The following is a 24,970-nucleotide window of genomic DNA, read 5'->3' on the forward strand; positions in this document are numbered from 1 at the left end:
AACTCACCTCTCTGCCCTTGTGTGTGACGAGCGCGGCCAGTGGCTTGGCGTAGAAGCGGCTGAAACTAAAGCCCAGACAGCCGTACATACTGTTAGCCGTCAGCTTCAGAGCCTTCTGACGGATGTCATACTGCACAAAGAGACAGAGAGATTTAGAGAAAAGCAAATAAGTTCAAATAGTCCTGTGTTATTCAAGAAAAACCACCTACGCATTTCAGCTTCAAGCAAGTGTGGTCTGGGTTATGAGTAACAAATCAGTTTCTGAAACTGAAAATCACAACAGAAAGAAACCTGACAGCAGAAGTCATTATGCATGTACCTGCAGGTAAAGGTCAGGGTTGATGTCTTGTGCTTTCATCAGCTGTTTCACTTGTTTACGTCGTTCCACCAGCTTGCGAATCTCTTTGGGCAGAATTCCCATCTCCAGGTCGGCGTCCGGAACCTCTGGAATCTCATCAGGGTCATGCTCCTTTTGGTACAGAAACCAGAAATGGTACTGTTCAAATAACACACACACACACAGTGAGTCTCTCTCCGACTAAGACACACATACACACACCTCAGTCTTCTTGCGTGTGCTGTGGGCCTCTCTCTGTACGGTGGTGAAGCAGATGTTGAACTCTTGAATGATGGACGGGTACAGACTGTTGAAGTCCAGCAGCAACACAAACTTATCATAGAAACCTATGGGGAGTGAATAGGAGTTACACCTCACAGACCATTTCATCAAAATAAAATACATCTCGGTGCCACTCAGAAATCTTTGCTCCGGTGAATGTCACACTCCAGGGTGCATTCTGACTAGCAGGGCACTTCATAGAAACACACGTCTGTCATTTTGATGGCGTAAATATTTTTTTTTACATTGTTTTATATGAATCATACGAATAAGTCTGTAACAAAACAATAGTTACTACACACACCTTGTTCAATATGAAACATAACAGAACTATCAGTTTTATGGAACACACAAACCTTTTTCTGACAGTATGCAGGAAGCGAGTACAGTAGCCTCAAACAAAGACCATTTTATTTGGAGGGGGATTACATTTCCGGGAATGATTAAAAACACTTCAAAACAATCCAATCCATTCCATGCTACAGTACTATTGATGAGGTGTGTAGACAACACTTAAGGTAAGGATAGGAGAACGTCTCCACATATTACTTTGTTACAGCATGGACATTTTTGGGCGAACTTCACACAGAATGTTACAAAAACATAATAGAAACTTCAGAGACTTCATAATGCACATATTGACCCCCCCCCCACCCCGACTCACCCACTTTGGGGTCCAGTACCAGTCCACCTGCATATGCTGCTTTCTTTCTTCTACTCTTCCCTTTCCCAGAATCCCCCTCCTCCTCTCCCTGAGTGAGGGAACGTGAGAGAGGAAAATGGAGAAAGTGAGATGGAGAGCGAGAAAAAAGTAGAGAGAAACAGAGAAAGTGAGAAAAGGAGAGGTGAACGTAAGAGAGAAAGGAAGAAAGTCCGTCTTGCAGTAGGTCCATACGGTGAGTGAGCGATGAGACAAATCTAAAATGTTTTATTACATTGGTGGGCTTCCTGTTCCTTTCAGTGCCAAAACCTAAATAAGCCAGACCTCAAAATCCCTAAAAACATGTGTGTGTTTAGACTTTAGTTTCGTGCAGTTCTCTACCCTGGCTCTGGCTACGACACAAAGGAAATACAATCAAGTGTCTAGTAATGGCCTCATGCAAGTGTGTATACCAGTTCTTGTTGGGCCTTCTTGAAGGAGGGTTTGTCAGGTACGATGTAGTTCTTGTCATGGAAGGCATGGAGCAGTAGATACTCATTCCTTTCAGAACGACCCCCCATCAGAGTACGAGACTAGAGCGAGAGAACGAGATGAGAGAGAGAGAAAAAGAGAGGGCGGGTGCATGTGTTAAGAATTACTCAGCATTTCACTCAACGGTGCGTGTGTGTGTGTCTCTCTCACCAGTACGTTGCCTGCTATGTTTGTGATCTGCAGGGCGAGAGGCAGCACGTTGAGCTCACACATGATCTGGAGGATCAGCTTGGCATCCGTCCATGTCAACTCCAACAGGTACAACAGGTGGGGGGAGTCACTGATGGAGGGACAGACACACACCAGGACCTTTACAGCTGAACTTTAGATTTTTATTGTGGGACCAAGCACTCATATGTAGAGGCACACACACCTGTAGAGGTTTTTGATGTTCTCAGCAGGTATAGTGGCTCGCTCAGTCTTCAGCACCTGAGCAGCCAGCTCAGTCAGGTGGTAACTCTTACAGCGAATCAGCTCCTTGGCTGAGATCTCAACGTCACACACCAGACGGCCACAGGTGGCGCTCTTCTCTGCAAAGCCACTGCGACCCTACGCAGCACAGGCACCAGAGAGGAAGACCATTAACACCCACTCTAACCTCCACTATCCTTTGCTGTAAGGCCTAGATATGGACCAAAGCCTCTGCAAAGGAGTGTGACATGTGCAAGCATAATGAAGGAGACTTTAGCTCAGTGGGCTAACATGATATTGAGTTGCTCTGAGGACCCAGGTTCGAGTCCCTGATACTCACCCCTAGTTTGGGCATGTTGGACCTCTTGAGGCGTCCGATCTTGGACCAGTGGGGGACCTTACACACAGTGATTCTCTGAAGGAGCACTTCCAGGTCAAAGCCAAATATATCATGACCCTACAGGAAATAGATGAGAAGAGAGGTCAGCTGGGGTGTAAACATAGACAGCTATAATACACAGTGGATTCTGAAAGTATTTAGACCCCTTCCCTTCCACATTTTCTTAAGTTACAGCCTTATTCTAAACTGTATTACATTATTTTTCACTCAATCTACACACACAATACCCAATAATAACAAAGTGAAAATACATTTTTTTTGTAAATGTATAAAATAAAAATACCTTATTTACATACAAAAGTTTGGGGTCACTTAGACATTTCCAACACATACATTAAATGAGTTGCAAAATGAATAGGAAATATAGTCAAGACACTGACAAGGTTAGAAATAATGATTTTTAATTGAAATTGTGTCCTTCAAACTTTGCTTTCGTCAAAGAATTTTCAGCAATTACAGCCTTGCAGACCTTTGGCATTCTAATCTGAAGAGATTTCACTCCATGCTTCCTGAAGCACCTTCCACAAGTTGGATTGGCTTGATGGGCACTTATGTTCCATACAGTCAAGCTGCTCCCACAACAACTCAATAGGGTTGAGATCCAGTGACTGTGCTGGCCACTCAATTATAGACAGAATACCAGCTGACTGCTTCTTCCCTAAATAGTTATTGCATAGTTTGGAGCTGTGCTTTGGGTCATTGTCCTGTTGAAGGAGGAAATTGGCTCAAATTAAGCGCCATCCACAGGGTATGGCATGGCGTTGCAAAATGGAGTGATGGCCTTCCTTCTTCAAGATCCCTTTTACCTTGTACAAATCTCCCACTTTACACCACCAAAGCACCCCCAGACCATCACATTGCCTCCACCATGCTTGACAGATGGCATCAAGCACCTTTAATTTTTTCTGCGTCTCACAAACGTTCTTTGTGAACCGAACACCTCAAACTTAGATCCGTCTGTCCATAACACCCTTTTCCAATTTTCCTCTGTCCAGGGTCTGTGTTCTTTTGCCCATCTTAATCTTTTCTTTTTATTGGCCAGTCTGAGATATGGCTTTTCTTTGCAACTCTGCCTAGAAGGCCAGAATCCCGGAGTCGCCTCTTCACTGTTGACATTGAGACTGGTGTTTTGCGGGTACTATTTAATGAAGCTGCCAGTTGAGGACTTGTGAGGCATCTGTTTCTCAAACTAGACACTCTAATGTACTTGTCCTCTTGCTTAGTTGTGCACCGGGGCCTCCCACTCCTCTTTCTATTCTGGTTAGAGCCAATTTGCGCTGTTCTGTGAAGGGAGTAGTACACAGCGTTGTACCAGATCTTCAGCTTCTTGGCAATTTCTCGAATGGAATAGCCTTCATTTCTCAGAACAAGAATAGGCTGACGAGTTTCAGAAGAAAGTTCTTTGTTTCTGGCCATTTTAAGCCTGTAATCAAACTCACAAATGCTGATGCGCCAGATACTCAACAAGTCCAAAGGCCAGTTTTATTGATTCTTTAATCAGTACAACAGTTTTCAGCTGTGCCAACATAATTGCAAAAGGGTTTTCTAATGATCAATTAGCCTTTTAAAATGATAAACTTGGATTAGCTAACAATGTGCCATTGGAACACAGGAGTGATGGTTGCTGATAATGGGCCTCTGTACCCCTACAGTGTCAACAGTATGTGAACCGTTTGGACTTACCTGGATTGCTGCATAAATTGGTCATCAAATTTGATCTGATCTTCATCTAAGTCACAGCAATAGACAATATAGTGTGCTTAAACTAATAACACACAAACTATTGTATTTTTCTTGTCTATACTGAATACAGTAATCCCTCGTTTATCGCGGGGGTTACGTTCCGAAAATGACCCGCGATAAGTGAAATCCGCGAAATAGAAAACTTTTTTTTTTTTTACAATTAGCAACTATTACATGTATACAAATACAGTGACTCACGTGTAGGCCGTTTCGTCGACATTATGGGTTTAGGAGATGTTCGAAATTACAAGATAATTTGGCCAACTTAATGTAAATTTGCCAAGCTGTTTTATGTACGTACACATAACTGCACGAGACGACAAAATGATAGCACAATTCGTAGCATGTTTTGATACAAGAAGCGGGAGTGAGTTTTTAGCGAATCAGAATGCAGAGCACAATGCACCAAAAAAAAAAAAAAAATGCATTATGAAAATCCGCGAAATAGCGAATCCGCGATAAGTGAACCGCGAAGTGGCGAGGGATCACTGTACATCATTTAAACATTCACAGTGTAGGTTGGGAAAAGTATGTGAACCCCAAGGCTTATGACTTTTCCAAAAGCCAATTGGAGTCAGGAGTCAGCTCACCTGGAGTCCAATCAATGAGACGAGATAAGAGATGTTGGTTAGAGCTGCCCTGCCCTATAAAAAAAAAACTAACAAAATTTGAGTTTGCTATTCACAAGAAGCATTGCCTGATGTGAACCATGCCTCGAACAAAAGAGATCTCAGAAGACCAAAGATTAAGAATGGTTGACTTGCATAAAGCTGGAAAGGGTTACAAAAGTATCTCTGTTCATCAGTCCACATTAAGACCAATTGTCTATAAAATAGAGAAGTTCAACACTGTTGCTATTCTCCCTAAGAGTGGCCGTCCTGCAAAGATGACTGCAAGAGTACAGCGCAGAATGCTCAATGAGGTTAAGAAGAATCCTTGAGTGTCAGCTAAAGACTTACTGAAATCTCTGGAACATGCTAACATCTCTGTTGACGAGTCTACGATACGTAAAACACTAAACAAGAATGGTGTTCATGGGAGGACTCCACGGAAGAAGCCACTGCTGTCTAAAAAACAACAACATTGCTGCACATCTGAAGTTTTCAAAAGTGCACCTGGATGTTCCACAGCGCTATTGGCACAATATTCTGTGGACAGATGAAACTACAGTTGAGTTGTTTGGAAGGAACACACAACACTATGTATGGAGAAAAAAAAGGCACAGCACAGCACACCAACATCAAAACCTCATCCCAACTGTAAAGCATGGTGGAGGGAGCATCATGGTTTGGGGCTGCTTTGCTGCCTCAGGGCCTGGACAGCTTGCTATCATTGATGGAAAAATCAATTCCCAAGTTTATCAAGACATTTTGCAGGAGAATGTTAGGCCATCTGTCCCCCAATTGAAGCTCAACAGAAGTTGGGTGATGCAACAGGACAACGACCCAAAACAGAAGTAAATCAACAACAGAATGGCTTCAACAAAAGAAAATACGCCTTCTGGAGAGGCCTAGTCAGACTCCTGACCTCAACCCGATTGAGATGCTGTGGCATGACCTCAAGAGAGCAGTTCACACCAGACATCCCAAGAATATTTCTGAACTGAAACAGTTTTGTAAAGAGGTCCAAAATTCTTTCTGACTGTGCGGGTCTGATCCGCAACTACGGAAAACATTTGGTTTACATTACATTTACATTTAAGTCATTTAGCAGACGCTCTTATCCAGAGCGACTTACATTTTTAACCTTTATTTAACTAGGCAAGTCAGTTAAGAACAAACTCTTATTTTCAATGACGGCCTAGGAACAGTGGGTTAACTGCCTTGTTCAGGGGCAGAACGACAGATTTGTACCTTGTCAGCTCGGGGATTTGAACTTGCAACCTTTCGGTTACTAGCCCAACGCTCTAACCACTAGGCTACCCTGCCGCCCCGGTTGAAGTTATTGCTGCCAAAGGATGGTCAACCAGTTATTAAATCCAAGGGTAAGAAGAAGAAGGGGGGGTGTGCCTTATGATTAACGAGTCGTGGTGTGATCATAACAACATACAGGAAGTCAAGTCCTTTTGTTCACCTGACCTAGAATTCCTTACAATCAAATGCCGACCACATGATCTACCAAGAGAATTCTCTTCAATTAGAATCACAGTCGTGTATACCCCCCCCCCCCCCCCCCCCCAAGCAGACACCTCGACAGCCCTGAAAGAACTTCATTGGACTCTATGTAAACTGGAAACCACATATCCTGAGGCTGCATTTATTGTAGCTGGGGATTTTAACAAGGCTAATCTGAAAACAAGGCTCCCTAAATTTTATCAGCACATCAAATGCGCGACCCCGAGCTGGCAAAATCCAGGGTCATTGTTACTCTAACTTCCGCGACGCATACAAAACCCTCCCTCGCCCTCCTTTTAGCAAATCTGACCACGACTCCATTTTGTGGCTCCCAGCCGATAGACAGAAACTAAAACCGGATACGCCCGTCAGGCCTGTTCAACGCTGGTCCGACCAATCTGATTCTACGCTTCAAGATTGCGTCGATCACGTGGACTGGGATATGTTCCGGATAGCGTCGAACAACAACATTGATGCATACGCTGATTCGGTGAGAGAGTTTATTAGCAAGTGCATCGGTGATGTTGTATCCATGGCGAATATTAAAACCTTCCGCAACCAGAAACCGTGGATTGATGGCAGCATTCGCACAAAACTGAAAGCGCAAACCCCTGCTTTTAATCAGTGCAAGGCGACCGGAAACATGACCGAATACAAACAAACAGTGTAGCTATTCCCTCCGCAAGACAATCAAACAAGATAAGCGTCAGTATAGAGACAAAGTAGAGTCGCAATTCAACGGCTCAGACATGAGGTATGTGGCAGGGTCTACAAAAAGAAAACCAGCCCCGTCGCGGACCCCGATGTCTTGCTCCCAGACAAACTAAACAACTTATTTGCTCGCTTTGAGAACAATACAGTGCCACCAACACGGCACGCTACCAAAACCTGCGGGCTCTCTTTCACCGCAGCCAACGTGAGTAAAACATTTAAATGTGTTATCCCTCGCAAGGCTGCCGGCCCAGACGGCATCCCTAGCAGTGTCCTCAGAGCATGCGCAGACCAGCTGGCTGGTGTGTTTATGGACATATTCAATCAATCCCTATCCCAGTCTGCTGTTCCCACATGCTTCAAGAGGGCCACCATTGTTCCTGTTCCCAAGAAAGCTAAGGTAACTGAGCTAAACGACTATCACCCCATAGCACTCACTGCCGTCATCATGAAGTGCTTTGAGAGACTAGTCAAGGATCATATCACCTCCACCCTACCTGACACCCTAGACCCACTCCAATTTGCTTACCGCCCCAATAGGTCCACAGACAACACAATCGCAATCACACTGCCCTAACCCATCTGGACAAGAGGAATACTTATGTAAGAATGCTGTTCATCGACTACAGCTCAGCATTTAACACCATAGTACCCTCCATGGCTTTCTCACGAGCCCGTACGGGAGTTGTAGCGATGAGACAAGATAGTAACTACTAACAATTGGATACCACGAAATTGGGGAGAAGGGGGTAAAATAAAAAATTTAAATAAAAAAAATATATATAAAAAAACAAAGTACTGAGTCAAGGGTCTGAATTCTTATGTGAAATGTCCGTGTCTTATTTTTGTATAAATTTTGCAAAACTTGTTTTTGCTTTCTCATTATGGGGTATTGTGTGTGGATTGATGAGGGGGGGAAAAAACGATTTAATCAATTTTAGAATAAGGCTGTAACGTAACATTTTGAAAAAGTCAAGGGGTCTGAATACTTTCCGAATGCAATGTATGAAAATGACATATCAAAGTAGCTCCTATGCAGCGCATATTCTCAATTAGCTTACTACGTCACTCATAAGTATCTCATATGAAGCTGGTCTGTATCTTTATGGTTCTGCTATGTAGCTCATAAGAAGCTGGTATGTCCCGTCCTACTCACCACCACGATGTCAGGGTCAAGCTTGTGCATCTTGGCCAGGAAGAATCCCAGTAGAGTTCTCTCAGTGGCCGCTATCTCCACCTTACCATTCTGACAGAGAGGGCGAGAGAGAAATGAGAGGGTTGGGGGGGCGTCAGTGATCAAGTCAAAGGAGGAGAGGGACGCATTTTTAAGTATTTGAACAGGGCTCTGACTGTTCACCTGCTAACGGACAGGATTTCAGAGAAACCAGTGTGGTGTTATTCTGTCATAACTCACCTTCTTCTTTACGGCATCCATGAAGTCATAGGGGAAGATACAGTCATTGGGTTTACTGACCACTAAAACACACAAATGACAGAACACTGAGTCAGCAAACATTTGAGACAGTGAAAAAAGCCACAACATCCTTCCTCTCTCTTCCCATCCCTCCCTCCCTTGCAGGTTGTGACGCCAACTCACCACAGAAGTGTGTCTGGTAGGGGGGTTGAGGGGGGGCCTTGTCCAGGTGGAACCTGTGGTGGACCAGGGCAGCCAGGGACACAATCTAGGGATGGACAAGAAGCAGGAAATAATAGGTAAGGTTCAGGCCAGTTGCATCACTAATTATTTAGCCAAGTCTAATTAGTCAGAGTCAGTATCACACGCAATCACACCACACAGAGAGAGTGAGAGAGAGAGAGCGAGAAACAGGGTTCGTACAGACAGTGGCATGTTAAATTTAAGGACTTAAACACGAATATTCTAATATCCAACATTTTCCATACGCACAAAAGGAAGGATTGAATCTACATTTGTCAAGCATTTTAGCGCTCAATGTGACGTTAGGTGGCGCAGAATCATTCAGTTCTGTACCTGCCTGGCTGAGTGCGAGTGTGGGTGGAATGAGCGAGCTCACCTGGCGCGAAACACATGAAGAAATAAAACTCGGTAGTCTGCCTGGAAATTTATTTGCAAGACCAATACATTTTTCTAATATTTTTGATAAACATATTTGTTCATAATCTGTTCTCCTCTCAATTTAATTCAAGTACTTTTCAAGTACCAACTTGAGAAAATGTCTGATTTTCAGGGTATTCCAGTACTTGAATTTCACAGTGCCATATTGAAGTACTTTAAGCACCTTGTGCAAACCCTGGAAAGAGAGAGAAGGTGGATGGTTTCAGAAAACTCCAGACATGTAGGGTTAATGTGTAACCATGGCTTTTCAGCTCTTTTGCTGCTCAGTGGCTGGAAAATGTGAACAATAACATGCAAACACAGAGGTAACGGCTGTGGTGCCACGGAGAGGATCTAACCAAAGCTAACCTAACAGGCCATCAGATCACCGAAAACATATAAAGTTTACAGTAACATACGGTTTCTACCATAACAAACCATCCCTACACTAGCCGTAACAGGATTCCAATGGAGACCATCAGGGTTGTCGCATCCTAATAAAGGGATTATTTGCTATCTGAAAAATAAAAATGTATCTTATCGTATTTGAAGCCATATCCTTTCATATTTACCTACCTACAATAAAAAGAAAAGTAAAAAGGTGACCTTGTTAAGACAAGTGTTACACTACATGCAATAACATCCACTATCCATTTTGATTGGAATGTGCATTATCTATCTATGGGCTGATTGAGTTGATAAGAGATGGGCCCATTGTTCAAGTGAATGACAGAATTAGTCATTTACTAGATTACTCACAGTGAGAGTGTAGCAATATAACTCATAGAATGGGAACATTGTCTCCTCAGACCATGTCAATGCCATAGAATGGGAATATCTGTTCTAGTGTCTGAATGGGAATGTGTTCTCGGAATTCTAATTCTATGGGTTAGTTAAAGGGTACTTGTTCCACTTGCTAGTTCCACCTAGACTAAAAACGGCTGTGATGCCACATCCAGAGTGCTGAGGTTGGGGACTGTATGTGGGGACTGTATCCCCTGACTATCCTTTCTAGGGAGTTTTTCCTAGCCACCGTGCTTCTACACCTGCATTGCTTGCTGTTTGGGGTTTTAGGCTGGGTTTCTGTACAGCACTTCGAGATATTAGCTGATGTACGAAGGGCTATATAAAATAAACTTGATTTGATTTGATGTGCAGCCATTAACCTATCTAAACCAGGGGTGTTCAACTGGGGGTTGGCGGCCCTGAGGTACTGCAGGGGGTCCGCAAAAATATATATACAACAAGAACAGAATAAATACATTTTTAATGACATACCGACAGTAGGAGAATAGGCTACCAGTGCAGCAAGTAAGCTTTCTTGACTTGGACTGTCAGAAATAAAAAAAATTCAACAAGTCTGACCTTTGTTTACCAGCTAAACAGCTGCTCTTTGCAAAAATGTGTTTGGAGTTACCTATCTAGCTAAAAGACTATGTTAGAGTGTACACTTCCTCTTCCAATTATAATGTGGGAGGGGTCAAAATAATGAAAAACTATCTACCAAATCTATTCATTTTTAAAATGTTGATTACTTCTCCTTGCCATTATCATTCACCTGATAATACGTTACATTCCCCCCCCCCCGTTTAGGTATGATGGGGGTCTATGGCTCGCTGGTTTGCCTGGGAGGGGGTCCCTGGGCAAGAGAAGGTTGAAAACCCCTGATCTTAACATATGACAGAGAGACAGACCTCGTTGTGGTGTGTCTTGGGGTTCTGTACAGTCTTCAGGCTGATGGACATGACAGTGAGAGGTGGAGGCGGCAGGTCTTTGACCACGGTGACCAGGTCACTACGCATCGCCACTGCTTCCACCTTACACCAGCTCACAGGCACGCTGCTCAACTCTACAGGGAGATAGGAGAGAGGGTTAGAGTGTTAGAGGTGTGTGTTGCTTGTTTGTGTGAGTGTGTGACTATGAGAGAGTGCGTGTGAACTTCTATGTGTCTCAGAACGTGTGTAGTCTTACGTGGGGTCTTGATGTCCAGCCAGCAGGGTCCTTTGATCTTCCTGCTGAGGAGGAAGTGTTCCATGCTGGAGGTGTTGGTTCCAAACACCTTGGAGAAAGTCGCCCCCTTGAGGTCCGAGGGCAGAGACGGATACTCAGCCTGCACAAAAAAATACAATAACAATGGATAAGATATATATATATGTATAAGAGAGCGAGAGAGAGGTGAGAGAGCGTGAGCGAGAATACTCACAGAGTATCTGACTTCCAAGTACTCTGACTCTGTAGGGACGTCAGCGATCTCAAAGGCGTAGCTCTTCTCCACTTTCTACAGAAGGAAACAGAGAGCACAGACAGTCTATCAACTAATCATTCAACCAAATCAGTCAACATGTCTATAATAGACATGCTCAGGAAGTCATGAAATGAACATTGGTTCCCATGTGTAGGCTAATTCCTGGTCTCTGCTAAGAAAGGGAAAGGGGGATACCTACCGTAATTTCCGGACTATAAGCTGCTACTTTTTTCCCACGCTATGAACCTCGCGCTTTATACAATGACGCGGCTAATTTATGTATATATTTTTTTCCCCCACAAGATTCATGCCGCCAAAAAACTGAGCACCGTCACATAATGTGACGTAAATCGAGTGCGCTCAAACTTGACATCATTCTGATTACGGTAGTCATTTTGTCACCCTCATCATGGCAAAGACACGGAGAAATGCATATGATGCAGCTTTCAAGTTGAAGGCGATCGATCTGGCTGTTGGAAAAGGAAATAGAGTTGCTGCACGGGAGCCTTAATGAGTCGATGATAAGACGTTGGAACTGTGCAGATCCGACTGAAAGCCATAACAATCGCCACCGCAATGAAGTTTGACTTTCTTGGTAGGCTACTGTTTACTGCTATTTATTTTTGTTACAAGCCGTGTTTCATTAAAGCCTATTTATTTTTGTTACAAGCCGTGTTTCGTTTAAAAGCCTATTTATTTTTGTTACAAGCCGTGTTTCGTTTAAAGGCTGTGTAAAGTTCATTTGTTTCAATGTACCGGTAGGCACTTGCGGCTTATAGACATGTGCGGTTTATTTATGTACAAAATACATATTTGTAAAAAATTCAGTGGGTACGGCTTATATTCAGGTGCGCTTAATAGTCCAGCAATTACGGTAGTCAGTTGTACAACTGAATGCATTCAACTGAAATGTGTCTTCTGCATTTAACCCAACCCCTCTGACATCATTCTGTAAGTCTAATCTTTCTCTATCTGGTCCTAGGGCAGACGGCACAGACCTTGGACTTGAACTTCATGATCTTAAACTTCTCAGAGAGGTCATTGACCTCCTGGTAGACGTCCATCATCCCCACCGGAGTGTCTGTCTCCTCGCCTGTCTTTGGGTTCAACTTCTGTCAATAACACACAACCAATAAGGAGACCCATTATAAAACACACAACCTACCAGAAGAGCAATCACAAAACACACAAGACAGTATTAAGTGGAAACGTCAACCTTCCATAATAAAGCTCATCAGAGACAGTTTGGGTCACAGTTGATTCCAATAGTAGTCTAACATGGTGTGAAAACGTGGATATTCTGGAGTAGATGATCATGTGACAGGAAACAGGACTCACGCGTTCGCGGGGCAGGAAGTGCATGGTCCTCTCGATGTTCTTCACTGACACACAGCAGCTGACGTGGGCCTTGGCTGACTCGATCCACACCTTACCAAATAGGTACACCACACCTAGAAAACACATTACATAACCATAAAATGACCACATCTTAACATGTTTAGCCACATTTTGTTTAGGAAGGGCTCACTTTCTTGGTTGTTTTAGTGAGGATTCCTGAACATCTGATTGGTAATATGAACTCGGTTGGCTGTAATAGTCTATGGGTTAAGTAAGAACACACGTGTTTGGCTGTTCTAGTCCATGGGCTTGGTAAGAACTCACCTGGTTGGCTGTATTGGTCCTCGAAGGCATCCAGCCAATAGAAGCGGAACATGAGCTCTCCCTCTGGCCCCTCGGCCAACGGGAGACGGCTGGGGTCGACTTGCACCTCCACGGGGGCCTCACTGTCCCCCTCCTCCTGATCCCAAGACCCCCCCAGCTTGCCCCTCCTGGAGGACAGGATAGAGGGGCTAAAAAGGTTCTCATGATCCAATGGTTCCTACTGTAAATCAGTGGTACTAAAAATACTTGAAAGTACTACTTAAGTAGTTTTTTGGGGCATATGTACTTTACTATTTGACAACTTTTACTCCACTACATTCCTAAAGAAAATAATGTACTTTTTACTCCATACATTTCCCCTGATACCCAAAAGTACTCGTTACTTTTTGAATGCTTAACAGGACAGGAAAATGGTCATCCCTACTGCCTCTGATCTGGCGGACTCACTAAACACAAATGCTTCATTGGTCAATTACGTCTGAGTGTTGGAGTGTTCCCCTGACTATCCATAATATAAAAGAAAGTCTGGTTTTCCTAATATAAGGATTTTGAAATGATTTATACTTTTACATATTTTAGAAATTACATTTACTTTTGATACTTAAGTATATTTAAAACCAAATACTTTTACTCAAGTAGTATTTCACTGGTTGACTCACTTTTACTTGAGTAAAAGTAAAGATACCTTAATAGAAAATGACTCAAGTATGACAATTGAGTACTTTTTCCACCACTGATGTAAACACACACACACAAAGTTATTTGGCCTTGACTCAAAGTATAACCCATAGAGATAGAAGACTAGTGCCCAAAAGCCTATTTCAGCATTGGCAGCACCACTGTGGACTTTCACCATTTCTGAAGTAGTCAACTTGGTGGGACTTCATATGGGTTAAGGAAGGACCACATAATTCCTACTCAATTCACCATGAGGGATCAGCCCATTAATTATACGTAAGCAAACATTCCATAAATGCAGGTGGCAGTAAATCACCAACGATGACTTTTACCTGTTCAAACAGTATGCAGCCTTTCAGTTTGTTTGCCAACTCATAAAGTAGGAGAAGAAAATTGACTACTTCAAAATGGAGATGGCCTCAATGGCACTGCCTGTGCTCTCACAGACACCATATTGGGACAGATACAATGATGCCATGTCTAGCAAAGTCTATGGTAGAACCACTAACAGAAGACAAGCAAGCAGACACACACTCACAGTAGGACCAGGTCCTGTGGTTCTGCTTTGGGTTCCACTTTAACAGCTGGTTTGGTCTCTGGCTCCTCCTCTTCATTTACAGGCCCCTCCTTTTCCCGATCAAGCCCCACCTCCATGGGTTCGTCAAAGTCCACCCCGTCAAACTGCAAAGAGTTGTCCTCTGGGAGAGAGGGGAAGGGAGAGAGAGATTGATTGAGAGATGACAGACTGACAGCCATTGGGGAAAAGGCAGTGATTCCCCTTGGATCGTTGGTGTGGCCAATGGTGCACTCTCCGACTGAACATTTTAGAGGCCCTCCTCTTGGCTGTGGAAACAATTAGGCTGTTTTAAAGCTAATTTCCCACAATTCTACACATTTGGCCATGGGGCGTAGAGAAAATGTGCAGTTTTAAATTAACTGTCCAGTGAAAATTTCCCTTTTAAAAGTTAACATTCTGTTAACTCAAACCCAAATAATGTTTTTGTCCTATACCCGTATGTGGCCAATGCATAAATTGGGAGAAAAAAAATAAAAAGCACTTAAAAACCCCACAAACTTGTATCTTAAACAGACCATCTCAATACTTGCTATTTCCTTACAGAATTCCTGAGGAGGATGAGCTGGCAAATCTGCGGTCTAGAAGAGGATGAGCTGGCCAATAAGCGGTATACTCATATCAATATTCTGTTGTAGGGTTACGCCCACACCATTCATACAAAAAAGGCTGCTTTTTAATATAATTATACTGTACAAAAATAAACACAACATGCAACAATTTTAAAGATTTTATAAGGAAATCCCTCAATTTAAATAAATGAATCAGGCCCTAATCTATGGATTTCACACAACTGGGAATACAGACACGCATTGGTTGGTCACATAAAAAATACAAAAATTCAAGTAGGGGCGTGGATCAGAAAACAAGTCAGTATCTGGTGTGATCACTCTCTACTGCACCTGCTATCTCTAACTCTGAATGCTCGACTATGAAAAGCCAACTGACAATTACTACTGAGGTGCTGAGCTGTTGCACCCTCTACAACCATTGTGATTATTATTATTATTATTATTTGACCCTGCTGGTCATCTATGAACTTTTGAACATCTTGGCCATGTACTGTTATAATCTCAACCCGGCACAGCCAGAATAGGACTGGCCACCCCTCAGAGCCTGGTTCCTCTAGGTTTCTTCCTAGGTTCCTGCCTTTCTACTGAGTTTTTCCTAGCCACCTGGCTTTGCTTGCTGTTTGGGGTTTTAGGCTGGGTTTCTGTACAGCACTTTGTGACATCGGCTGATGTAAAAAAGGGCTTTATAAATAAATTTGATTGATTACCATTTGACTCACGCAGCGCAACATCTCCTTCGTATAGAGTTGATCAGACAGTTGATTGTTGCCCGTGGAATGTTGTCCCACTCCTCTTCAATGGCTGTGCGAAGTTGCTGAATATTGGCGGGAACTGGAACACGCTGTCTTACACGTCAATGCCACTTTTTTTTTTTTGCGATTTTTCCTGACTGTCTAGTTTTTATTCTGATGGTTGTTAGTTCTCAAATGTGATATTATTTAAAAATATATAGCTCCATTATCTTCTCTACATACTTTATATCTGGGTTTTAGTCGTTTAAGTTTACACTGAAAATGTTTTTACATCATATCTTTTGGAGTAGCATCCACGATTTAGCAGAATATAGGGGAAACACTGAAAGGGTTAGCCGAGAGCTGGTTTACCAAAGAGATTGAAGGAAAAACACAAACTATATTTTAGGAGTTACTTGCTTAGAAAACTGTTAATACAGTCCCAAATGTTTTGCATGTCAGCAGTGAAGTGTTCAAGATATTGGACTTTCAAGAAGCAAAAATGTGTCACATGCCACATCAAAGATGCATCATGATGTGGCAAGCGACACATTGCTTCTTGAAAATTTCACTGACATGCAAAAATGCAATTTCAGCCTGGGGTGCCCGGTCTTAATACAGTCATCAAATGTTTTGCATCTACCTATCAATTTTTGGTACATTAACATTAGTATTTCATTTTAAACTTTAGTTTACCATACTACTGTCAACGTTATGAATTTTTACCACTTTAAAATGGACATACAAACATTTCAAAGCTAACTACATTGAATTACATAATTTCAAAGGCCATTTCAAAGAGAATGTTACAAACTGGACTACATTTAGTAACTTACTTTGAAGGGACGGTGATTGGGTCTAAATAGGCTTTTGGTAGTCTTAATTCAGTGTACTTATCTTTAACTGACATTTCCTGAAAGTCAGACTCATCCCACACGCCAACTAATTTCTCTAAGCTTCAGAAGCATCTGCATCCACCAAATGTTGTCTACAGGGGGCGGAGATCGAGGTGCCTTGTGAGAATTTGTTGGCGAGTGGTCAATCCACCTCTACCATCCATTCTATTGGCCAACATGCAATCACTGGAGAATAAACTGGATGATCTCCGTTCGAGAGTATCCTACCAACAAGACATGTAATATCTTATGTTTCACAGAGTCGTGGCTGAACGACGACACGGATAATAAACAGTTAGCTGGGTTTTCCGTGCATGGGCAGGACAGATCAACTACGTCTGGTAAGACAAGGGGTGGGGGTGTGTGTCTATTTGTGAATAACAGCTGGTGTGCGATGCCTAATATAAAGGAAGTCTCTAGGTATTACTCGCCTGAGAGAGAGTACTTCATGATAAGCTGTAGACCACACTATCTACCAAGAGAGTTCTCATCTACATTATTTGTAGCCGTCTATTTACCACCACAGACCGACGCTGGCACTAAGACCGCACTCAACCTACTCTATAAGGCCATAAGCAAACAAGAAAATGCTCCCTTGCCCCCCATTTGGAAAATCTGACCATAATTCTATCCTCCTGATTCCTGCTTACAATCAAAAACTAAAGCAGGAAGTACCAGTGACTTGCTCAATACGGAAGTGGTCAGATGACACGGATGCTACACTACAGGACTGTTTTGCTAACACAGACTGGAATATGTTCGGGGATTCATCCAATGGCATTGAGGAGTACACCACCTCAGTCACAGGCTTCATCAATAAGTGCATCAACGACGTTGTCCCCACAGTGACCGTACGTACATATCCCAACCAGAAGCCATGGATTACAGGCAACATACGCATCGAGCTAAAGGCTAGAGCTGCCGCTTTCAAGGAGTGGGACACTATTCAGTTTTTTTAAACACGCTATGCCCTCAGACGAACCATCAAACAGGCAAAGCATCAATGCAGGACTAAGATTGACTCCTACTACACCGGCTCCGACGCTCGTCAAATGTGGCAGGGCTTAAAAACTATTACGGACTAAAGGGAAACCCAGCTGCGAGCTGCCCAGTGACGTGAGCCTACCAGACGAGCGAAATGCCTTTTATACTCGCTTCGAGGCAAGCAACACTGAAGCATGCATGGGAGGACCAGCTGTTCCGGACAACTGTGTGATCAAGCTCTCCATAACCGATGTGAGCAAGACCTTTAAACAGGTCAACATTCACAAGGCTGCAGGGCCAGACAGATTACCAGGACGTGTACTCAGAGCACGGGCAGACCAACTGGCAAGTGACTTCACTGACAATTTCAACCTCTCCCTGACCGAGTCTGGAATACCTACATATTTCAAGCAGACCTCCATAGTCCCTGTTTTTTTTATTTTACCTTTATTTAACCAGGTAGGCTAGTTGAGAACAAATTCTCATTTGCAACTGCGACCTGGCCAAGATAAAGCATAGCAGTGTGAACAGACAACAACACAGAGTTACACATGGAGTAAACAATAAACAAGTCAATAACATGGTAGAAAAAAGAGAATCTATATACAATGTGTGCAAAAGGCATGAGGAGGTAGGCAATAAATCGAATAATTACAATTTAGCAGATTAACACTGGAGTGATAAATCATCAGATGATCATGTGCAAGTAGAGATACTGGCGTGCAAAAGAGCAGAAAAGTAAATAAATAAAAGCAGTATGACGGGGTGAGGTAGGTAAATTGGGTGGGCTATATACCGATGGACTATGTACAGCTGCAGCGATCGGTTAGCTGCTCGGATAGCAGATGTTTAAAGTTGTTGAGGGGTTGTTGAGGGAGATAAGTCTCCAACTTCAGAGATTTTTGCAATTCGTTCCAGTCGCAGGCAGCAGAGAACTGGAAGGAAAGGCGTCCAAATGAGGTTTTGGCTTTAGGGATGATCAGTGAGATACACCTGCTGGAGCGCGTGCTACGGGTGGGTGTAGCCATCGTGACCAGTGAACTGAGATAAGGCAGCACTTTACCTAGCATAGCCTTGTAGATGACCTGGAGCCAGTGGGTCTGACGACGAACATGTAGCGAGGGCCAGCCGACTAGGGCATACAGGTCGCAGTGGTGGGTCGTATAAGGTGCTTTAGTAACAAAACGGATGGCACTGTGATAAACTGCATCCAGTTTGCTGAGTAGAGTATTGGAAGCTATTTTGTAGATGACATCGCCGAAGTCGAGGATCGGTAGGATAGTCAGTTTTACTAGGGTAAGTTTGGCGGCGTGAGTGAAGGAGGCTTTGTTGCGAAATAGAAAGCCGAATCTAGATTTGATTTTGGATTGGAGATGTTTGATATGAGTCTGGAAGGAGAGTTTACAGTCTAGCCAGACACCTAGGTATTTATAGATGTCCACATATTCTAGGTCGGAACCGTCCAGGGTGGTGATGCTAGTCGGGCGTGCGGGTGCAGGCAGCGAACGGTTGAAAAGCATGCATTTGGTTTTACTAGCGTTTAAGAGCAGTTGGAGGCCACGGAAGGAGTGTTGTATGGCATTGAAGCTCGTTTGGAGGTTAGATAGCACAGTGTCCAAGGAAGGGCCAGAAGTATACAGAATGGTGTCGTCTGCGTAGAGGTGGATCAGGGAATCGCCCGCAGCAAGAGCAACATCATTGATATATACAGAGAAAAGAGTCGGCCCGAGAATTGAACCCTGAGGTACCCCCATAGAGACTGCCAGAGGACCGGACAGCATGCCCTCCGATTTGACACACTGAACTCTGTCTGAGAAGTAGTTGGTGAACCAGGCAAGGCAGTCATTAGAAAAACCGAGGCTACTGAGTCTGCCGATAAGAATATGGTGATTGACAGAGTCGAAAGCCTTGGCCAGGTCGATGAAGACGGCTGCACAGTACTGTCTTTTATCGATGGCGGTTATGATATCGTTTAGTACCTTGAGCGTGGCTGAGGTGCACCCGTGACCGGCTCGGAAACCGGATTGCACAGCGGAGAAGGTACGGTGGGATTCGAGATGGTCAGTGATCTGTTTGTTGACTTGGCTTTCGAAGACCTTAGATAGGCAGGGCAGGATGGATATAGGTCTGTAACAGTTTGGGTCCAGGGTGTCTCCCCCTTTGAAGAGGGGGATGACCGCGGCAGCTTTCCAATCCTTGGGGATCTCAGATGATACGAAGGAGAGGTTGAACAGGCTGGTAATAGGGGGTGCGACAATGGCGGCGGACAGTTTCAGAAATAGGGGGTCCAGATTGTCAAGCCCAGCTGATTTGTATGGGTCCAGGTTTTGCAGCTCTTTCAGAACATCTGCTATCTGGATTTGGGTAAAGGAGAAGCTGGGGAGGCTTGGGCGAGTAGCAGCGGGGGGGGCGGGGCTGTTGTCCAAGGTTGGAGTCGCCAGGAGGAAGGCATGGCCAGCCGTTGAGAAATGCTTGTTGAAGTTTTCGATTATCACGGATTTATCGGTGGTGACCGTGTTGCCTAGCCTCAGTGCAGTGGGCAGCTGGGAGGAGGTGCTCTTGTTCTCCATGGACTTTACAGTATCCCAGAACTTTTTGGAGTTAGAGCTACAGGATGCGGATTTCTGCTTGAAAAAGCTAGCCTTTGCTTTCCTGACTGACTGCGTGTATTGGTTCCTGACTTCCCTGAACAGTTGCATATCGCGGGGGCTCTTCGATGCTATTGCAGTTCGCCACAGGATGTTTTTGTGCTGGTCGAGGGCAGTCAGGTCTGGAGTGAACCAAGGGCTATATCTGTTCTTAGTTCTGCATTTTTTTAACGGAGCTGTAGAAAGCCAAGAAAGCGAAGGTAACCTGCCTAAATGACTACCGCCCCGTAGCACACACGTCGTTAGACATGAAGTGCTTTGAAAGGCTGGTCATGGCTCAGAACACCATCATCCCAGAAACCCTAGACCCCCTCCAATACCGCCCCAACATATCCACAGATGACACAATCTCAAATCACACTCCACACTGCCCTTTCCCACCTGAACAAAAGGAACACCTACGTGAGAATGCTGTTCATTGACTACAGCTCAGCGTTCAACACCATAGTGCCCGCAAAGCTCATCACTAAGTTAAGGACCCTGGGGCTAAACACCTCCCTCTGCAACTGGATCCTGGCGGGCCGTCCCCAGGTGATAAGGGTAGGCAACAACACATCTGCCATGCTGATCCTCAACACGCGGACCCCTCAGTGGTGCGTGCTTAGTCCCCTCATGTACTCCCTATTCGCCCACGACTGCACGGTCAAGCACGATGCCAACACCATCATTAAGTTTACTGATGACAACAGTGGTAGGCCTGATCACCGACAACGATGAGACAGCCTATAGGGAGGAGATCACAGACCTGGCAGTGTGGTGCCAGGACATCAACCTCTAGCTCAACGTGAACAAGACACAGGAGGAGATCAGGAAAAGGAGGGAACACGAACACACCCCCATTCACATCGAGAGTTTCAAGTTCCTTGGTGTCCACGTCACCAACAAACTATCATTACCCATCAGGAGACTGAAAAGATTTGGCATGGGTCCCCAGATCCTCAACAGTTCTACAGCTGCACCATCGAGAGCATCCTGACCGGTTGCATCACCGCCTGGTATGGCAACTGCTCATCATACGACCGACCGTAAGGCCCTACAGAGGGTACTGCGTACAGCCTAGTACGTCACTGGGGCCAAGCTTCAACAATCGAAGGATCTATATACGAGGCGGTGTCAGAGGAAGGCCCAAAAAATTGTCAGACTCCAATCACCCAAGTCATAGACTGTTCTCTCTGTTACCGCACGGAAAGCGGTACCGGAGCGCCAAGTCTAGGTCCAAAAGACTTCTTAACAGCTACTACACCCAAGTCATAAGACTGCTGAACAATTAAGCAAATGGCCACCCGGACTATTTACATTGACAACCACCACCTATTTTATTTAGTAAATATTTTCTCAACTTTATTTCTTAAACTGCATTGTTGGTTAAGGGCTTGTAAGTAAGCATTTCACGGAAAGGTCTACACCTGTTGTATTCGGCACATGTGACAAATAAAATATAATTTGATTTCCGCTTAAAGCCTAATGCTAGATTAAAAAGCGTCACTTGAGTGGGTTGAGTTACTGACGTGATCTTCCTGTCTGGGTTGGCGCCCCCCCTTGGTTTGTGCTGTGGTGGAGATCTTTGTGGGCTATACTCGGCCTTGTCTCAGGATTGTAAGTTGGTGGTTGAAGATATCCCTCTAGTGGTGCGGGGGCTGTGCTTTGGCAAAGTGGGTGGGGTTATATCCTTCCTGTTTGGCCCTGTCCGGGGGTATCATCAGATGGGGCCACAGTGTCTCCTGACCCCTCCTGTCTCAGCCTCCAGTATTTATGCTGCAGTAGTTTATGTGTCGGGGGGCTAGGGTCAGTTGGTTATATCTGGAGTACTTCTCCTGTCTTATCCAGTGTCCTGTGTGAATTTAATTATGCTCTCTCTAATTCTCTCCTTCTCTCTTTCTTTCTCTCTCTCGGAGAACCTGAGCCCTAGGACCATGCCTCAGGACGACCTGGCATGATGACTCCTTGCTGTCCCCAGTCCACCTGGCCTTGCTGCTGTTCCAGTTTCAACTGTTCTGCCTGCAGTTATGGAACCCCTACCTGTCCCAGACCTGCTGTTTTCAACTCTTAATGATCGGCTATGAAAAGCCAACTGACATTTATTCCTGATTATTATTTGACCATGCTTGTCACTTATGAACATCTTGGCCATGTTCTGTTATAATCTCCACCCGGCACAGCCAGAAGAGGGCTGGCCACCCCTCATAGCCTGGTTCCTCTCTAGGTTTCTTCCTAGGTTTTGGCCTGTCTAGGGAGTTTTTCCTAGCCACCGTGCTTCTACACCTGCATTGCTTGCTGTTTGGGGTTTTAGGCTGGGTTTCTGTACAGCACTTCGAGATATTAGCTGATGTACGAAGGGCTATATAAAATAAACTTGATTTGATTAAAAAGCACTTTCAATTTATATTTTTAGTCTAGAACTAGGCTTAATCTGGGTCCAGGAAACCAGCCCAGCGAGTGCTAGATTAACTCCTAGTCTGATTTCTTACCCTCCTCAATTTCTTCCACCTTCACCCTCTTCTTCTCCACGAGGACAGAGGGCCTGGAGGTGGGGAGGCGGGAGGGCACCCGGGGAGTCAGCTCACCAGGAGGAGGGTGTTTCACCTTTGAACCCTGGGCAGAGGGAGACTCCTGCGATGGAGACAAGTGACACATTACAACAGGAAGAAGACCAGGGGTGTACTCAGTAACGTTTGGCCTTAATGGAATATAAGAGGGGGCAGGGATCAATGGAGAGAGAGAGAAGAAGTGTACCTTAGGGGGTTGGGTTTTGATGGAGAAGGGGTTCATGGTAGTTCTGAGGGCCTTCTTCTTCTTCAGAGTGACGACCGGAGGAGTCAGGGGAGACGGCCTCTGAAAGAGGGGGCAGATGGAGACACTCAGACACACTGATAGCGTATTCTCCCCCAGTGAGTTCATGTTTTAGTGAAAAAGAATCAAACAACAAGCTGAAATCTAAGCATCTCCCAAATAATCTAGCTGAATTTGGTTTAAGAGAGGGGAATTACAGGAGCTGGACTAAACCATACACAGCAACCTGACAAAAAAACATTAAGGCTGAAGCGTTGTTGAACCAATCGTGGAGTAAACTTCATGTGTGAGTGAGCCGACATGCACTATTTTTTCACCGCTGTGAGAAGGTGTGGAGGTTGACAGGACAGGAGAGACTGACCTCAGAGTGCAGGTCCTGTAGAATGTCCCCTAGTAGGTCATCTTTGGACAGGTCCACATCTTTCTGTAAGAGACACAAAACACACAATCCTGGTTCAATTACAAAATAAAAACAAATGGACTAGAACACTAACTATTGAGTGTTTTGGATTGCATGTATAGGGTCACAGAGGGTGAGAAACACACAGCCATGATTAGTGAAGCGACTCTTGATAAACAGGTGCACAAATACAAACACTCACCTCAGCAGGTTTCTTGACGTTGCTGTTCATGAAGAGATTTTTGATGCTGTTGGGTTTGGCCACCGCTGCCTTCTTAATGTTATTCTTAGAGTCTGCTCCCTTAGCGCCCGCTTTACCTACACACAAACAAACAATAATTAGGCTGGAGACACACACAGGCTTGTTTTCACACAGACACACAAAGGGTTCCTACCTTTGGCACATTTCTCTAACACATCATCCGCCAAATCCTCATCAAAGATTTCTCTCCCATCCTCCACATACCCTGTGCCATCTGAGAGAGAGAGAGAGAGAGAACTTGCTATAACTTGGGACTGAGAAGCAGAAAGGTTCTGAAAGTATTTCAGACCAACTCACCATCATCAATGATCCAGTCATCATCCTGCCTTTCTCTCACCATCCGAGAGTACTGCTCTTCGTCCACTTCCTCATAAACACTGGTCAAATCCTCCACCTACACACAGCACACACAGATTCAACACACAAGTTAAAACAAGGCTTGGCTATAACATCCACACTATACAACTTGTTCACTTAACACACAGATTAAAAGGGGCGGACACAAACACACCTCTGTAAGATCAGGACTTGGACAACACACACACAACTCTCACCTCATATTTGACTTTCTCTCCCTTCTTGGCTCTCTTGAGCTGTTCCAGAGCTGACTTCCTCCCTGTCTTCTCCTTCTTCTCCCTCCTGGAGCGACCCACTGCCAGGCCGCAGTCATTCTCTGGAAAGAGAAAACAGGAAGAGAGTGAGGGGTGAGAGAGATGGAGTGAGGGGAGAGATTGAGATGGAGGGAGCATAAAAATTGGGGGAAGAAAGGGGGAGAGAGAAAGCAGAAAAAGAGAAAGAAGAGAGTTTAAAACCCAGTTGTTCTCCTTGATCTCCTACAGGCATTTCAGGCAAGCGACTGACAGCTTTTAAAGAAAGAGATTCTCTAGTACTGTTGTATATATTTTTGCCAGTAGAAAGTAGCACTCAGGAGTGGTCGCTGAAAATGGTGTACTACTTCACATATTTGCAGATAAAGTAAGAACACCACATCATTGCGCTCTCTCTGCTGTTTCCACTGAGCTGTTGGGACCGCTCTGCAACCTCATTGGATTACTCTGGGTAGGCCTATTGCTAGATGTCAAACGCGAGGGGCTGAAGCTCATTGGCTAGAACTCTTAATTGCTGAGGACGGGCTGACCTGGGTGGGGAATTAAGGGAAAATGGCGTCCAACACAGCTCCAAGGAAAGTTCCTCTCAAACTAGGGATTTCGTGGCTAATTGAGGTAAAACAGTAGTTCCGCGCATATATTATACATGTATGAAC

The 24,970-nt window shown here is 44.4% G+C and overlaps 1 protein-coding gene across 1 annotated transcript in view; it reads right to left on the minus strand.

Moving 5' to 3' along the window:
• The window catches only part of pola1 (polymerase (DNA directed), alpha 1), a 94,462-nt gene that overhangs the window by 69,068 nt on the left and 424 nt on the right, over window positions 1-24,970 (minus strand). The window contains exons 2-26 of the mRNA XM_038973235.1: window positions 24,261-24,379; window positions 24,004-24,100; window positions 23,840-23,920; window positions 23,647-23,762; window positions 23,406-23,468; window positions 22,988-23,086; window positions 22,723-22,864; window positions 14,388-14,547; window positions 13,172-13,338; window positions 12,848-12,960; window positions 12,508-12,621; window positions 11,468-11,542; window positions 11,236-11,374; window positions 10,959-11,113; window positions 8,788-8,872; window positions 8,605-8,666; window positions 8,347-8,436; window positions 2,563-2,679; window positions 2,185-2,360; window positions 1,962-2,091; window positions 1,733-1,852; window positions 1,284-1,371; window positions 560-684; window positions 320-469; window positions 8-130 (exon numbers count right to left, since the gene is read on the minus strand). Of these exons, the coding sequence (XP_038829163.1) occupies window positions 8-130; window positions 320-469; window positions 560-684; window positions 1,284-1,371; window positions 1,733-1,852; window positions 1,962-2,091; window positions 2,185-2,360; window positions 2,563-2,679; window positions 8,347-8,436; window positions 8,605-8,666; window positions 8,788-8,872; window positions 10,959-11,113; window positions 11,236-11,374; window positions 11,468-11,542; window positions 12,508-12,621; window positions 12,848-12,960; window positions 13,172-13,338; window positions 14,388-14,547; window positions 22,723-22,864; window positions 22,988-23,086; window positions 23,406-23,468; window positions 23,647-23,762; window positions 23,840-23,920; window positions 24,004-24,100; window positions 24,261-24,379 (2,906 nt within the window). The remainder of the gene's footprint in view (window positions 1-7; window positions 131-319; window positions 470-559; window positions 685-1,283; window positions 1,372-1,732; window positions 1,853-1,961; window positions 2,092-2,184; window positions 2,361-2,562; window positions 2,680-8,346; window positions 8,437-8,604; window positions 8,667-8,787; window positions 8,873-10,958; window positions 11,114-11,235; window positions 11,375-11,467; window positions 11,543-12,507; window positions 12,622-12,847; window positions 12,961-13,171; window positions 13,339-14,387; window positions 14,548-22,722; window positions 22,865-22,987; window positions 23,087-23,405; window positions 23,469-23,646; window positions 23,763-23,839; window positions 23,921-24,003; window positions 24,101-24,260; window positions 24,380-24,970) is intronic.

The sequence above is a fragment of the Salvelinus namaycush genome, chromosome 33 (assembly GCF_016432855.1).
Source record: "Salvelinus namaycush isolate Seneca chromosome 33, SaNama_1.0, whole genome shotgun sequence".
Taxonomy (NCBI): domain Eukaryota; kingdom Metazoa; phylum Chordata; class Actinopteri; order Salmoniformes; family Salmonidae; genus Salvelinus; species Salvelinus namaycush.